The 14,316-nt window shown below is 43.4% G+C and overlaps 1 protein-coding gene across 40 annotated transcripts in view; it reads left to right on the plus strand.

The window, feature by feature from the left end:
- Positions 1–14,316, plus strand: part of SLMAP (sarcolemma associated protein) — a 147,593-nt gene that overhangs the window by 59,848 nt on the left and 73,429 nt on the right. For 22 of the 40 annotated variants that reach the window (XM_084840099.1, XM_084840094.1, XM_084840112.1 and 19 more), the window contains one exon: positions 12,946–13,099. In XM_084840099.1, coding sequence (XP_084696225.1) covers positions 12,946–13,099 — 154 coding nt within the window. The remainder of the gene's footprint in view (positions 1–12,945; positions 13,100–14,316) is intronic. The other 18 variants (XM_084840088.1, XM_084840082.1, XM_084840096.1 and 15 more) reach the window with 1 other exon arrangement.

Here is a 14,316-nt window from a genome sequence, read left to right on the forward strand (position 1 = left end):
GTTGGAAGGGGCCTACAAGACCATCAAGTCCAACCCCCTGCTCAATGCAGGAATCCAAGTCAGAGCATCCCCAACAGATGGCTGTCCAGCCTTGTCTTGAATGCCTCCAGTGTGGGAGAGCCCACTACCTCCCTAGGTCATTGATTCCATTGTCGTATTGCTCTAACAGTCAGGACGTTTCTCCTGATGTTCAGCCGGAATCTGGCTTCCTGTAACTCGAGCCCATTATTCCGCCTAACCAGTGCTGAATAGAGGGGAACTAGTACTTCCTGGGATTTGGAAGCTATGCTTTTATTAATGCAGCCCAAAAGAGCACTTGCCTTTTTTGCAGCCACATGACATTGTTGGCTCATATTCAGCTTGTGATCGACAACAATTCCAAGATCCTTCTTGCTTGTAGTGTTGTTGAGCCACTTTTAACCTATTTATTGTTTAATGTAGAGATGCTCTTTAACAGGGTCACGTATCCATTCATTTGTGTTTGTTTCCCTTGGAGATCTCAAGGGAACGTTTTGTGCAAAGACGGGCATGATAAAGGACAAAGAAGGCAGGGACCTAACAGAAGCAGATGAGATTAAGAAGAGGTGGCAAGAATACACAGAAGAACTATACAGGAAAGATTTGAATGTCCCTGATAGCCATGATAGTGCGGTCACAGAACCTGAGCCAGACATCCTTGAGAGTGAAGTCAAGTGGGCCTTAGGAAGTATTAGTAACAACAAAGCTAGCGGAGATGACAGTATTCCAGCTGAGCTATTTAAAATCCTAAAAGATGATGCTGTTAAAGTGCTGCATTCAATATGCCAACAAATCTGGAACACTCAACAGTGGCCACAAGACTGGAAAAGGTCAGTTTACATTCCAATTCCAAAGAAGGGCAACGCCAAAGAGTGTTCAAACTACCGCACAATTGCGCTCATTTCACATGCCAGCAAGGTGATGCTCAAAATCCTACAAGCTAGGCTTCAGCAGTATGTGAACCGAGAACTACCGGAAGTACAAGCTGGGTTTAGAAGAGGCAGAGGAACTAGAGATCAAATCGCCAACATTCGCTGCATCATGGAGAAAGCAAGAGAATTCCAGAAAAACGTCTATTTCTGCTTCATTGACTACGCTAAAGCCTTTGATTGTGTGGATCACAACAAACTCTGGCAAATTCTGAAAGAGATGGGAGTACCAGACCACCTTACGTGTCTCCTGAGAAACCTGTACGAGGATCAAGAAGCAACAGTAAGAACCAGACATGGAACAACCGATTGGTTCAAAATTGGGAAAGGAGTACGACAAGGCTGCATATTGTCACCCTGCTTATTTAACTTATATGCAGAGTACATCATGAGAAATGCCGGGTTGGATGAATCAGAGGTCGGAATTAAGATTGCTGGGAGAATTATCAACAACCTCCGATATGCAGACGATACCACCCTAATGGCAGAAAGCGAAGAGGATCTCAAGAGCCTCTTGTTGAGGGTGAAAGAGGAGAGTGCAAAAGCTGGTTTGAAACTCATCATTAAAAAAACGAAGATCATGGCATCTGGCCCTATCACTTCCTGGCATATAGAAGGGGAAGAAATGGAAGCAGTGACAGATTTTGTTTTCTTGGGCTCCAAGATCACCGCAGACGCTGACTGTAGCCATGAAATTAAAAGACGCTTGCTCCTTGGGAGGAAAGCTATGGCAAACCTAGACAGCATAGTAAGAAGCAGAGACATCACCTTGCCGACAAAGGTCCGTCTAATCAAAGCTATGGTTTTCCCAGTAGTAATGTATGGCTGTGAGAGATGGACTATAAGGAAGGCTGAGCGCCGAAGAATTGATGCTTTCGAACTGTGGTGCTGGAGAAGACTCTTAGGAGTCCCCTGGACTGCAAGGAGGTCAAATCAGTCCATCCTCAAGGAAATCAACCCTGAGTGCTCATTGGAAGGACAGATACTGAAGCTGAAGCTCAAATATTTTGGCCACCTAATGCGAAGAGAAAACTCCCTGGAAAAGTCCCTGATGCTGGGAAAGACTGAAGGCAAAAGGAGAAGGGGACGGCAGAGGATGAGATGGCTAGATAGCATCACTGATGCAATGAATATGAACTTGAGCACGCTCCGGGAGAGAGCGCAGGACAGGAAGGCCTGGCGTGCTATGGTCCATGGGGTCACGAAGAGTCGGACACGACTGAACGACTCTACAACAAGAGAGAGCACAGGATTTCAGATTACTTCTTCATTGGTGCTAGCAATTGAAAATACATAGCTTCAAGTAAAACAACCTAGAACAGTTGTGTGTGTGTGTGGGAGGGTCCTCTGTGACCTCTCAGGGTTTCTTCAGGTTATTTGAGAACTTGGAAAATTGAAACTGCAATATATTTTGCTTTCTTGCTCTGGGCATTAAAAGGCCTTCATATCTTCAGGAACTACAGGTTAGTCACTTGCATTCAAGGATAGGGAAGGAAAAATGCTATGGCTGCTTGCATGTCTGTTATCAGTATTTGGCTCTTTTTGGAAGGGATTATGCAACTTTTAGCTTCAGTTCCCAGGAAACTAATAAAAATGAGACATACTGTAGGTCAGCTAGATTAGGAGGAGGGATAATGATTTTAAAAGTAGACAATATTTGTGTATCTCCTATAAGTACATTGAATTAGTTTTGTGTCTGATTTAAAGGTAGAGGTGCATGTATTCTGTGATATACAGGCAAATATAAAAATTCTGCACAATGGAAACTCAGGTTCTGAGCAAAGAAAAGCTAAATTCTTTGATCCATGCACAAAGCTGAAATTCCTATGGAAGCCTTCTGTCTGGTTTATTTTATTTTATTTTATTATTATTTATTATTTATTATTAAATTTATTAATCGCCCATCTGGCTGGTCACCCAGCCACTCTGGGCGATGTACAGCATACAGTAAAACAGTTTAAAACAATAAAATTCTACAGTAAAAACATTTTCTAAAATACCCTAACCCACCCCAAATGCCTGCCTGAACAACCACGTTTTTAATGCACGACGGAAGCTCATTAAAGAGGGGGCATGGCGGAGTTCCCTAGGGAGGGAGTTCCACAGAGTGGGGGCCACCACAGAAAAGTGGCATTGCCACTTTTACATGGCATTGCCCACACACGCGCTGGCATGTCTTTGTAGCTGGCAGGAATAATGAAATACACAGCCCTGGTTAAAGGCTTCACATAAGATGGGAACTGTACGTTGCCTCATCAAATGTATATTGTCAGATATGTCTTTGCCATGGTAATGCCGTGTGTGGATGTGTGTGGTTATAGGTTCTCTCTTGTAATTGGCTCCTCCACGGCTATTATTCCAGCAGTCTAGCTGGTTTCTGGTCTCTAAGCCTAGCTATAAAGTAATGACAACCTAGAGTATGAGTTTTTGTTGAATTGTGGAATTGTTGAACCCTGCACTATGGTTTAATTATGGGTTAACCACAAACAACCCAGGAAGAGAACCCATGGTTTGTGGTTGGGTTATGAATTCTTGGATGTTCATGGTTAACAACCCATAGTTAAACCATAGTGTAGAGTTTGCACATAATGACAACCCACAGTTCATCAACCACCCATGATTCAACAACAACCCATATTCAACCCATACTCTGGGTTGTCATTAAATGAGAACCAGGTCAGTGAGTCTGTTCCTTTGTTCTAGGGTAGAAAATCTACATATGAACACTTTTATTCAGACATGTTTGTAAGCTGCCTTTAAGACCTAAATGGTGGAATGTCAAGATATAAATATGTTAAACAAAGAAATAATAAAAATCCCTGTACACAGAAATAATGAAAAACCAGTATATGTAGAAGGTGGCTAGTCTAGAATAGTTTTCCCTTTATGTGTGTAAGGAGTTGTTTATATAGAGGGACATTAACCCCTGTGATTTCCACCTGCAGTCTAAAGTGTTTCAGTCCCGGGATAGTTTCACCATCTCATCTGTGTGAACTAGGCCTAAGTCAGACTGAATCTGAGCAATTTTATCAGCGAAGTGTTTTAACAAAAATATCACAGTGGAGACTCAAGACATTTCCAGCTCTGATATGATCCAGGATGTCATGTCTCCCTTGCCACCTGCAACAGAAGGACACTACTGATGCAACAAGCTGGAAAAGAACCACATCATAGGCACATAAATAGACTCTATAGCATACTTAGTCAGAATCAGCTTGAATCTTCTACCACTTGTGCTCAAGCAGGCTCTCCAGTGTGTTATATTTCCTTTAGTTCTCTGGGAAACTGAAGAGCCAGATGTCTCCAAAGCAGATGGTAGAGGACGACAGAATACCGTTTCAGCATTAATCCAGTTTATCTACCTCCTCTTCCTAATATTAATTTAAGCACTTGACAAAATAGTCTTCAATATCTATGACTGAATCTCACAGACCATTTTAGAAACCGAGCAGAGCAATGATTATCCAGGAGTGGGTTATCTTATTGGCCTTTCCACCCATCCCAAGGCCCTTGGTATAACAGTCAATGCTTTAACAAGGTTAATGATCATTGACCATAGCAAAGGTGATGCAGCATGCATATCTTTCTGACCAACAGAACCTGTGCCAAGTGTGTGTTGGGTCTTTAATACCGTGACAGCCTCAAGGGGATTATGGCTGTCACAAAGTCCTGGGTCTCATCTAGCAAGGGGGTTCACTAACAGATGCTCGAGTACTCTCAGTACAGTCAGGTTGGGGGACCAGCATTAGATCTGAGACCCATCAGATCAACCAAGGAGTCTGTAGACTGCTGCCTAACAGAATCCTTAGCATATCCTTAGTTTTTGGTGCCATTTCACACATGCACTTTCAAAACTGTCTGTATTCTGCACTTGATAGGTTTTGAAGGTAATGGCATCCCAGCAGATGATCATAATTCTACCATCCAGCAGCACCCAGTCCTAGGTTGATCTCAACTGAGTACTTACCTTGCAAGTAGCTTAGCCAGAATTGGACCACCTGCTTCATTCAGCCTGGTCTTGGTAATCAGTGTGAGGTTGGCCTCCTCATCTATAATCATCATGAAAAACCAGTTCTTTAGTAGTTACTAACCTGGTATTCATGAACTTGAGCACACTCCGGGAGAGAGTGGAGGACAGGAAGGACTGGTGTACTATGGTCCATGGGGTCACAAAGAGTCGGACACCACTTAACGACTGAACAACAACAACAACAAACCTGGTATTCAACAAAACCCACTAAAACCTATCTTATGCTGTTTTGGCATTTGAAGAAGGGAAGTGGAGTACATACATTCTCTTGTTATGACCCCTGCAAAAGGAGAAGAAAAGATATCTTCTCAGTCCAAACATTTTAAAAAAAAAGTTTTGTGACAGCATTAAAATTTAATCTAAGCTACTTAGCTTTTGAGGGGCCGCGGTGGCTTAGTGGTTAAGACGCTGAACTGCAGACTGGAAGGTCAGCAGGTCAGCAGTTCGAGACCCGAGTGCTGCGTGACGGAGTGAGCTCCCGTCTTCAGTCCCAGCTTCTGCCAACCTAGCAGTTCGAAAGCAAGAAATTGCAAGTAGATAAATAGGTACCGCCTCGGCGGGAAAGGTAACAGTGTTCCGTGCACCTCGGTGTTCAGTCATGGCAGCCACATGACCACGGAAGCATCTTCGGACAGCGCTGGCTCTTCGGCTTAGAAACGGGGATGAGCACCGCACCCTAGAGTCGGGCACGACTGTTTGGGGACACCTTTACCACCTTTTTACTTAGCTTTTAGGAAACTGCTAGTACTGTGTTTTGACACAATTAACTTTCAGTGACCTAGAAAGTGATAGAACCATTAATAATAAGTAGTTCACCATAGAATAACTCAGTGTAGATCAATTTATGATCTGTTTAAATTTCATAGATAAAACACAAGTAATATGAGACAATAGCCCAATTCGCACAATCAAAACAAGCTACTGTGGCTTATCGTGTTGTTCATACCCAAGCAGCATGTCCTGTTGGACGGTTAAACAACCCTCAAATAACCCAAGGGCTGTTATAAGGTTATTTGGGGGTTGTTTAATCCTCCAACAAACCATGCCACCTGGGTTCGGATGATATGATTCAGGAATATTGCTCAGCCCTGTGGATTCTCCAGTATGGGGTTCCGCAGGAGTCGATTTTGTCCCCCATGCTTTTTAACATCTACATGAAACCTTTGAGTGTGGTCATCCAGAGTTTTAGAGTGTGTTGCCATCAGTATGCTGATGACACGCAGCTCTATGTCTCCTTTTCATCTTCTTCGGGTGAGGCTGTGGACGGGCTAAATTGGTGCCTGGCTGTGAGAATGGACTGGATGAGGGCTAATAAACTAAAAATCCAGACAAGACTGAGATTCTGTCAGCGGGTGGTTCTTCTGACCAGATGGAGGGAGCTCAACCTGTTCTGGATGGGGCACTCCCCCTGAAGGAGCAGGTTGCTAGCTTGGGGGTCCTCCTGGAGCCATCTTTGTAACTTGAGGCTCAAGTAGCGTCAGTGACATGGAGTGCCTTCTACCAACTGCAGTTGGTAGCCCAGCTACGCACCTCTCTGGACAGGGATAACCTGATCACAGTTGTTTATGCTCTGGTAACCTCCAAGTTAGATTACTGCAAAGCCCTTTATGTGGGGCTGCCTTTGAAGACTGTTCAGAAGCTGCAGCTTGTGCAAAATGCGGCAGCCAGATTGATAACGGGGACAGGCAGGTCCAAAAATGTAACACCAATTCTGGCCCACTTGCACTGGCTGCCTGTATGTTTCCAAGCCTGATTCAAAGTGCTGGTTTTAACCTATAAAGCCTGACACGACTCAGGGCCACAGTACCTGATGGAGCACCTCTCCTGGCATGAACCGACCTGTACACCATACTCAGCATCCAAGGCCCTCCTCTGGGTGCCTCCTCCAAGGGAGACTCAGAGGGTGACAACAAGAGAGAGGGCCTTCTCGGTGGTGGTCCCTCAATTATGGAATGGTCTCCCTGACAAGGCCTGACTGGTGCCAATACTGTCATCTTTTTGGTGCCAGGTAAAAGCTGCCCTCTTCTCTCAAATATTTGGCAGCATATAGTGAGTTTTAATTACGTCTTGGGCTGTCTTTGGCCGATCTTTTAAAAAATCATTTTTTGATATATATGTTGTCCATATGTGTGTTATCAGTCTATATGTTTTTATGCAAATGCTTTTTTGTACTTTGTGTAATGTATTTTAATGGTTTTTAATTTTTGTGAACCACCCAGAGATCTTCAGCTATGGGGCAGTATAGAAACATAATAAATGAATTAATTAATGATAAGCTATGGCCAGGCGGAGATTATACAAATTGCACTCGACACGCACTGGCACACAACAACCCATGTAGCTTGTTTTATGCGTACTGGCCCATATATGTAATAAGTAAAATTTTCTGGTAAAATCCAACATAAATCCTACTTCACATAGGCCCACTGAAATGAATTAGACTTAGGTTAGTCATGGCGACCTTAAGTTCCACTCATTTCAATCTTTCTACTCTAAGTAGGACTTAAGTTGGATTTTACCCTTCATTTTAAAACAATAGAGTTGTATTTCATGAAATATTTGATAGAGATAACTTTTTTTATGCTGCAGTCTAGAACCAATGTACTCCAGATTTCTATTGAAGAAAAGAGAACAGTGCTAGTAGAAGTGGGTGATGGGTTGTAATCTAGATCAATCTGAAATATATGCTGATGTGTATTTCAAAGTGGTGTGTATGTGTGTGTGTGTAGAGGGGGGGCAGTCTCAAATATTGAAATATGCACAGGCAGCAGGATAGTGGATACACACACACTAACGTTATGCAGGTGTGTACATGTAATCTTTGTACCTCAAAAATTGTTCCATGAGCAATGCAATTTATGTGGATCCTGTGGTGAGGGCCTGTGTGCGTGGTCCCAACAATTCCATCATGTGTGTGTGTGTAGTTTTTTTGATTGGTGGTACAGTGAACTGGCCCAGAGTATAGGCAGTGGGCTAAGCTAGGGCCCAAACATGATTTTTGGGGCCCTAATACAATTGTAATACAGCCCCCTTTCCACACATATACGTCATGGTCTCATCCCATACATAGAATCTTATAAGTAATGAAAGAAAAGTTTCTGTTTTAATGCTGAAAATACATACTCTACATTTCTGAATTATGCCTTGGCCCACACGGGTTTTTTTCTACCATACCACAAAACACACACACATGCTTCTTCTATTTTTGTTTAACATAACATCCAGCCTGAAGAAGAGCCTTATAAAGCTTGCTGATTATTGTGTAACTTTTGGGTTGGGTTTAATAAACACCTGTCAATGTTTTGACTTTTTTATTCTAATGGACCATTTGTGATACTGTGCCCACCAATACCTTTTGGTTTGACTTTGCTAGCTTCCACATTTCTTCCAAAGTCAGCACACCAAATAGAACAGGAAAGCAGAACCTCTGGCCCAGGGGCCAAATCCAGCCCACCTGAGGTCCTAATCCAGTCCCCTGGAGTTCTCCAGATGACCCCACCCCCTTTCCCTTGATCACCAATCATTTGGTGGTTTCCCAGCTTTGGGGTCATTTCCCCCTCATTCTGAAAGGTTGAGATGCCTCTCCAAAGGCTTAGTTACTGGCAGTAAGAGTTTTAAACTAAAATATGCTGGTATTTGGCCACCCCGCTTTTGCCTTCGGCCCTGCCCACCAGTGGAATCCCCTCCCCCTGAACTTCTCCAAAATGGAATTTGGCCTTCAGGCTGAAAGAGGCTCAACACCTCATTAAATAGGTAAAAACTTTTATAGAAAGTCTGTTATATTTATTTATTTTATTTATTATTGCATTGATATCCCGCCTTTTTTCCTCTTGCAAGGAACCCAAGGCGGCTTACATTATCCTCCTCCTCTCCATTTTATCCTCACAACAACAACCCTGTGAGGTAGGTTGAGCTGAGAGTGTGTGACTGGCCCAAAGTCACCCAGTGAGCTTCCATGGCAAAGTGGGGACTAGAACCCGGATCTCCCAGCTCCCAGCCCAACACTCTTGCCACTACACCACCACACTGGCTCTCATATTTTTATGCCATATGCCTGCATCTTTGAAAAAAAAATGAATCAGATAGTTCAACACTACTACTGCTTTTTGTGTGTGTTTATATACATATGTATATATGGGGTGGGGGGCTAATCCATACAATCTCGAATACTGAAATATGTACAGGCAGCAGGGTAGTGGATACACACACACTAATGTGATGCAGCTGTGTACATGTAATCTTTGTACTTCACTGAGAGCCAGTGTAGTGTAGTGGTGAGAGTGACGGACTGGGAGCTGGGAGATCCAGGTTCTAGTCCCCACTTGGCCATGGAAGCTCACTGGGTGACTTTGGCCCAGTCACAGACTCTCAGCCCAACCTACCTCACAGGGTGGTTGTTTTGAGGATAAAACGGAGAGGAGGAGGAGGAGGAGAATGTAAACCGCCTTGGGTACCTTGTAAAGGAAAAAAGGCAGGATATAAATGCAATAAATAACCAAATAATCTTTGTACCTCAAAAATGGTTCCATGAGCAGTGCCTTCTCTGAATATGATAGTACTAATGGTGATATTTTAATACCTTTTGAAAGCATTAAATTGCAGTTGCATGTTGCATCTGGCACTATTTTTTCATCATCAGTTTCCACAGATATTGGGGAACTTCACACAACCCCTCACTCATTGAAACAACACATGGGGGAGGTAACCCCATGCTGCCATTAAAGCATGCAATAGTTGTGTCCCCCTGCCACTGATGCCCATAGCAGAAATGTTTCCCTGCTCTCCATGCAGGTCTCTAGAAAAGGAGGCATGACAGTAAATTCCATCTGGATGTATGCTAGGAGACTTTTACATAAATCAGTAGGCAACTTTGGGCCATTTGTGTAGGAGGTATTCCGGAGGAGAGAATGAATGTTTCTTCATATACTGTTAAAGAGGTTCACTTAAATACTCTCTGTCTCTAGCACCTTGGTCTTCATATGTCTATTAAAAAGGTAAAATCATGAGAAATACACTGCAGTTATTGTGAAGAAAAGAAGGCTTAACTGCAGCACTGAACACTGCTAGGCTAATGTTCAGAGTACTTGGCGTAGGGCTTCCATCATAGTTAAGGACTGGGAAGAGGATTAAGGCACCTAGAGGAGCCCAAAAAGTATAAACTAAAACACTGAACGAAATGTTTGGGGTAGTTGAGTGAAACTATGACATAGCCTTCGTGTAAAGTGATGGAACCTAGACATATCACTGTTATTGTTGTTTTAACTGTACTTGATGAACAACATTTGACAGTATTAGAAATAAGGCTGCTGCTCATGGGTATAGTACAATGTAGAAAGGAATTATAAACCAATCTTATGAACTGCTCCATTGAGGTATTTTAATCTTTCCTAATAAAAGAAGTGTATTTAATTACTTAATGTTACTATTTCCTTTTTGTTTGATGTTATAATGCCTGTCTCAAATGTGACGACACAGTTAATTTAGTGCCATGGGACAAGATCATGTTCTGGAAGTGTGTTTGTTAGGCACAGCAATAACACTAAAGAGACAGTAGTTATAAGTACACCAGAAGAGAAGGAGTGGCATTTAAGTATGTTTTTGTGGTGGTCACACGCCAACCTACTGTAATGCTTGAAGACTCCTAGAAACGTAATTGCACAGCACACAAAAACCATGTAAATACTTTAAAAATCTAAACCAGTAATCTTTCTAAAAGAACAGTATACTTTTGTTGTATTGGCATAGGATTGTAGTCTTGGTTTTCAGTTATACATTCCTAAATACTATTGATTTTATATTTAGGTGCTTATATGTATGTAAATACATGTGTTATCACAGCCCATGACTTTTTAACAAACAGTTAAATAAAAAGTTATTATTGCACTTGGTTAATGTAAAGCTTTGGGTTAACTGTTTTAAGTTCCTTTAAAAAAAATTATTCCTCCACCCACTACTCTTCAGGGTGTGCAAAAGGCACTGAGAAGCATGAAGTACTTTTATGCAAACGAGCATTGCAAATTCTGTATGTAAATTACCTTTTGATGTGAAAACATTATTTTGTGTGTTCCTGTGAGAGGGGCAGAATCAACAATAGTTCTTTTTATAGCTGCCTTGAGTGCCATTTTTTGGTAGAAAGGCAGGGTATAAATCAAATAAATAACAAAATAAATAAATATAGTGGTTTTATGGAATCCCCCTTTCCCCTCCCATGCAGTTAATTCTGTTGGCAGGAATGAAGGAAGTTGTGTTTAATGAACTTGCTTGGAAAGTAATTTACTAAAGCCGCGCTCCCTTGGCCTCAGTGAAGTCATCATGTCTTCCTTTTCCCTATTTGCCCTAACTGTGAGCATACTTTGACATGGTGTAGAATGCTACTAAAACACTGGTTGTTTTAGTCCTCTTACCCCTCTGCTCAGCTGCTAAAATAACTTCCCCCCTCCCCTCTCATCTCTCAGAATATGTTGGTCTCCCTTCCTTAAATTGGATTCGTAAATTAGCTGCCAAAAGTTACTAGCCTGCAAAAAATGCTGCTAGCCTGCTGAGGGCTAACAGAGGATGGAGTGCAGCATTTCTATACTGGGAGTGAAGGAAGGGATGTCCCTCCAACAGCCCGCTTGGTTCCTATTGTGGACCCAGAAGAGGGACGGAGTGCTCATCACTCCTCTACCAGCCTGCTCACCCGCCTGCATGCAATTCCTGGTTACCTGTGGCTATCAAGCTAGTGCTTAAATACAAGCCTACCTTAAATCTCTGCCCTAGTTTTCTGTTCCTTTTTGCATCCACTCACTGTGGCCTTGCCTCACCCTATCTTCCCATTCTTATGAAACCCCACGTTCCCTACTAGGAAGTGGTGGTAGGGAAGTGTAGGACCTGGTTCATGCACCTGTGGAATGGGTGAGGGGGAAGAATGTTGTGCCATCCCCGCATATGTCAGTAGGTGCCTTCATCCCATCAGCCCCGTGTTCCTGTAAAAGAGGTAGGGGGGAAACCCAGTGGGCAACTTTTTAAGATATAACAAACAGGAGCTAGGATTTATTTAGCAGGGCTGGGGGGAAGGGGAGGAAGCAAAAGGAGCATTCAGATGGATGAATAATTTAAGGTAAATTTCTAAACAACAGAAGAGTGAGGAATGGAGTCCAGTAAGATGATCCACAGAGGAAATCTGTTTCTGGCTCAGATATAACTATACGCCTCAGTCTCTGTCACTTGGTTGCAGAGCAGCCAGTGGATTGGGGGGGGGGGGCACAGAGGGCAGTTGCTGCTTCTCTTTCCTCTATTATCTTCTCTGTTTTTACTCCCTTTCTGGAGACCCCCTTTTCTCTCAGAGTCTCTACCTGCCTCTTCTGTCTCCTCTGATCTCCCATTCTCCAGTCCCCATGGCAGCTCCTAAGGACCAAAAAGGGCTGTGCTCCAGGCATCCCCAGAAGGCTACAATACACAGGGCTCCACTTATCTCCTGGTATATATCCCTGCACATAACTTGTAGACTTGTAGTCCTCCAGCTCCATCACCCCCATCCAACCTAAGGTCTTCTGCCTTGTTAAATGATTATCCATTCCCCTTTAATGCCCCTTGCACCAAGAATCCCCTTCCACAACTACATGGTGCCCCTTCCAGAAAACGTACATGTAGCCATTTGCTCACATTTGTCCCATATTACACTTGCCCTATCCATTCTTCCCTCTTTCCTCCTCCGTTTGTTTTCCCACTGCTCTCAGGATGTATACTGTAATACTCTCCTTGAAGGAGTAACTCCTTAAACTTACTACTTTGTAAAGGACCATGTGCATTAATGGAAGAACAACAACAACAAATACCTAATACAGATGTTATCTCATTGTGTAGTGGGGTTACATGCATAAATATGTTTGTGGACTGCCTACCATTTTAACCTTCAATGTGGCTTTAGCCTTTATTGTAACCTTTTCCGTACAGATGACTTACAACCTTCTTATGTTTTTCTTACAGTTCTATCTTCAAGATACTAAGAGTAGTAATGGTACTTTTATAAATAGTCAAAGACTGAGCAGAGGATCTGAGGAAAGCCCGCCATGTGAAATTCTGTCTGGTGATATAATCCAATTTGGCGTAGATGTGACGGAGAACACGCGGAAAGGTAAGGGTACGGATCACCTTTTTCTTCTCTCTATTTTTAATTTAAAGTTTTAAGTATACTCTGTCGTAGAGGAAGCTTCCAAAACACACACAAACACATAGTAAGTAGTTAGACTGGAATTGGTATTATAAAGCATCCTCTTAAAGAGATTTCTTCATGGAACTAAGCAGGTATATTTTCCTAGATCCAAACAGTGAATATCACTTTAACATAATGTGTAATTTGGCAATATGTTTACTTCCTTATATTATGTTGATTGCTAGTGTCAGGGTGGAAACTGAGCCAATAGAGCTCCAGAGCGGTTCTGATTCTGAGGAGGAACAGCAATCCGTGGGAGAGGAGCTCGCTCATCTCTCGCAAGCACAACAGCTGGCAGAGATTCCTCCTGCCAGCATTCCTGGGATAGATAGTGACCCTGGCAGTGAGAAAGCGCTGGAGGGGGGCTTGCTGGACGCTCAGCGCAGACGCAGAGAGCGATGACAGATGGAGGGCGCGGAAAGGAGGCGTAGAGCTTGTTTGGCGCGCAAACAACGGTCGCGTCCCAAGGACCCAAGGGAAAGAGGGAGGATCTCTCCCTAGCCCATAAGTTCAGGGTCTTCCCGTGATTCTCCTTCAAACGGGGACCAACTGCCTTACCTGGAGCTTGGGCTACTCTGCTATCTTTCCCCAGTGCTGTTCCTTGCTTTGGCGCTAGCAACTAGTATTCTGAAAGAGTCATAAAGTAATAAAGGAATAAAGTCTCGGAAAGAATTCCTCGTCGTCTGTGTCCTGAGTTGGCTATTGGTGGGGACTGCAAGAGGCAGCTAGGGCGCTCCTGACAGCTTGGTCCCCATTCCTCTTTTTTTTTCTCTCTCTGCTCCTACTGCCTCTGGAGGCTGCCATGGCCCCGGCGGTGCAAGCTCTCGCACAAGAGAACCAGGCTCGACTGCCGTACAGAGTCTGCAAGCTGCGGTTCAACCCCCACCACCTCCGATTCCCCCCCGCTGCAAGTGCCCGGTGGCTCTGCCAGAGAAGTTTTCTGGTGAGAAAGGACTTTTTCAGATTTTCCGGGCCCAATCGGAGCTGTACATGCGCCTATGACCTGAGCATTTCCTGACAGAACAGGTTTGTGTGGGCTTCATCATTAACCTACTTTCAGGCGTGGCAGCTAAATGGGCTTCGGGACTTCTTCTCGCTAATGACCCCCTGCTCGGTGACTATCAAGGTTTCATGACAGCGATGGC

This window comes from Heloderma suspectum, chromosome 2 (genome assembly GCF_057233095.1).
Source record: "Heloderma suspectum isolate Gila_16-S chromosome 2, 16-S_ref, whole genome shotgun sequence".
Lineage (NCBI taxonomy): Eukaryota > Metazoa > Chordata > Lepidosauria > Squamata > Helodermatidae > Heloderma > Heloderma suspectum.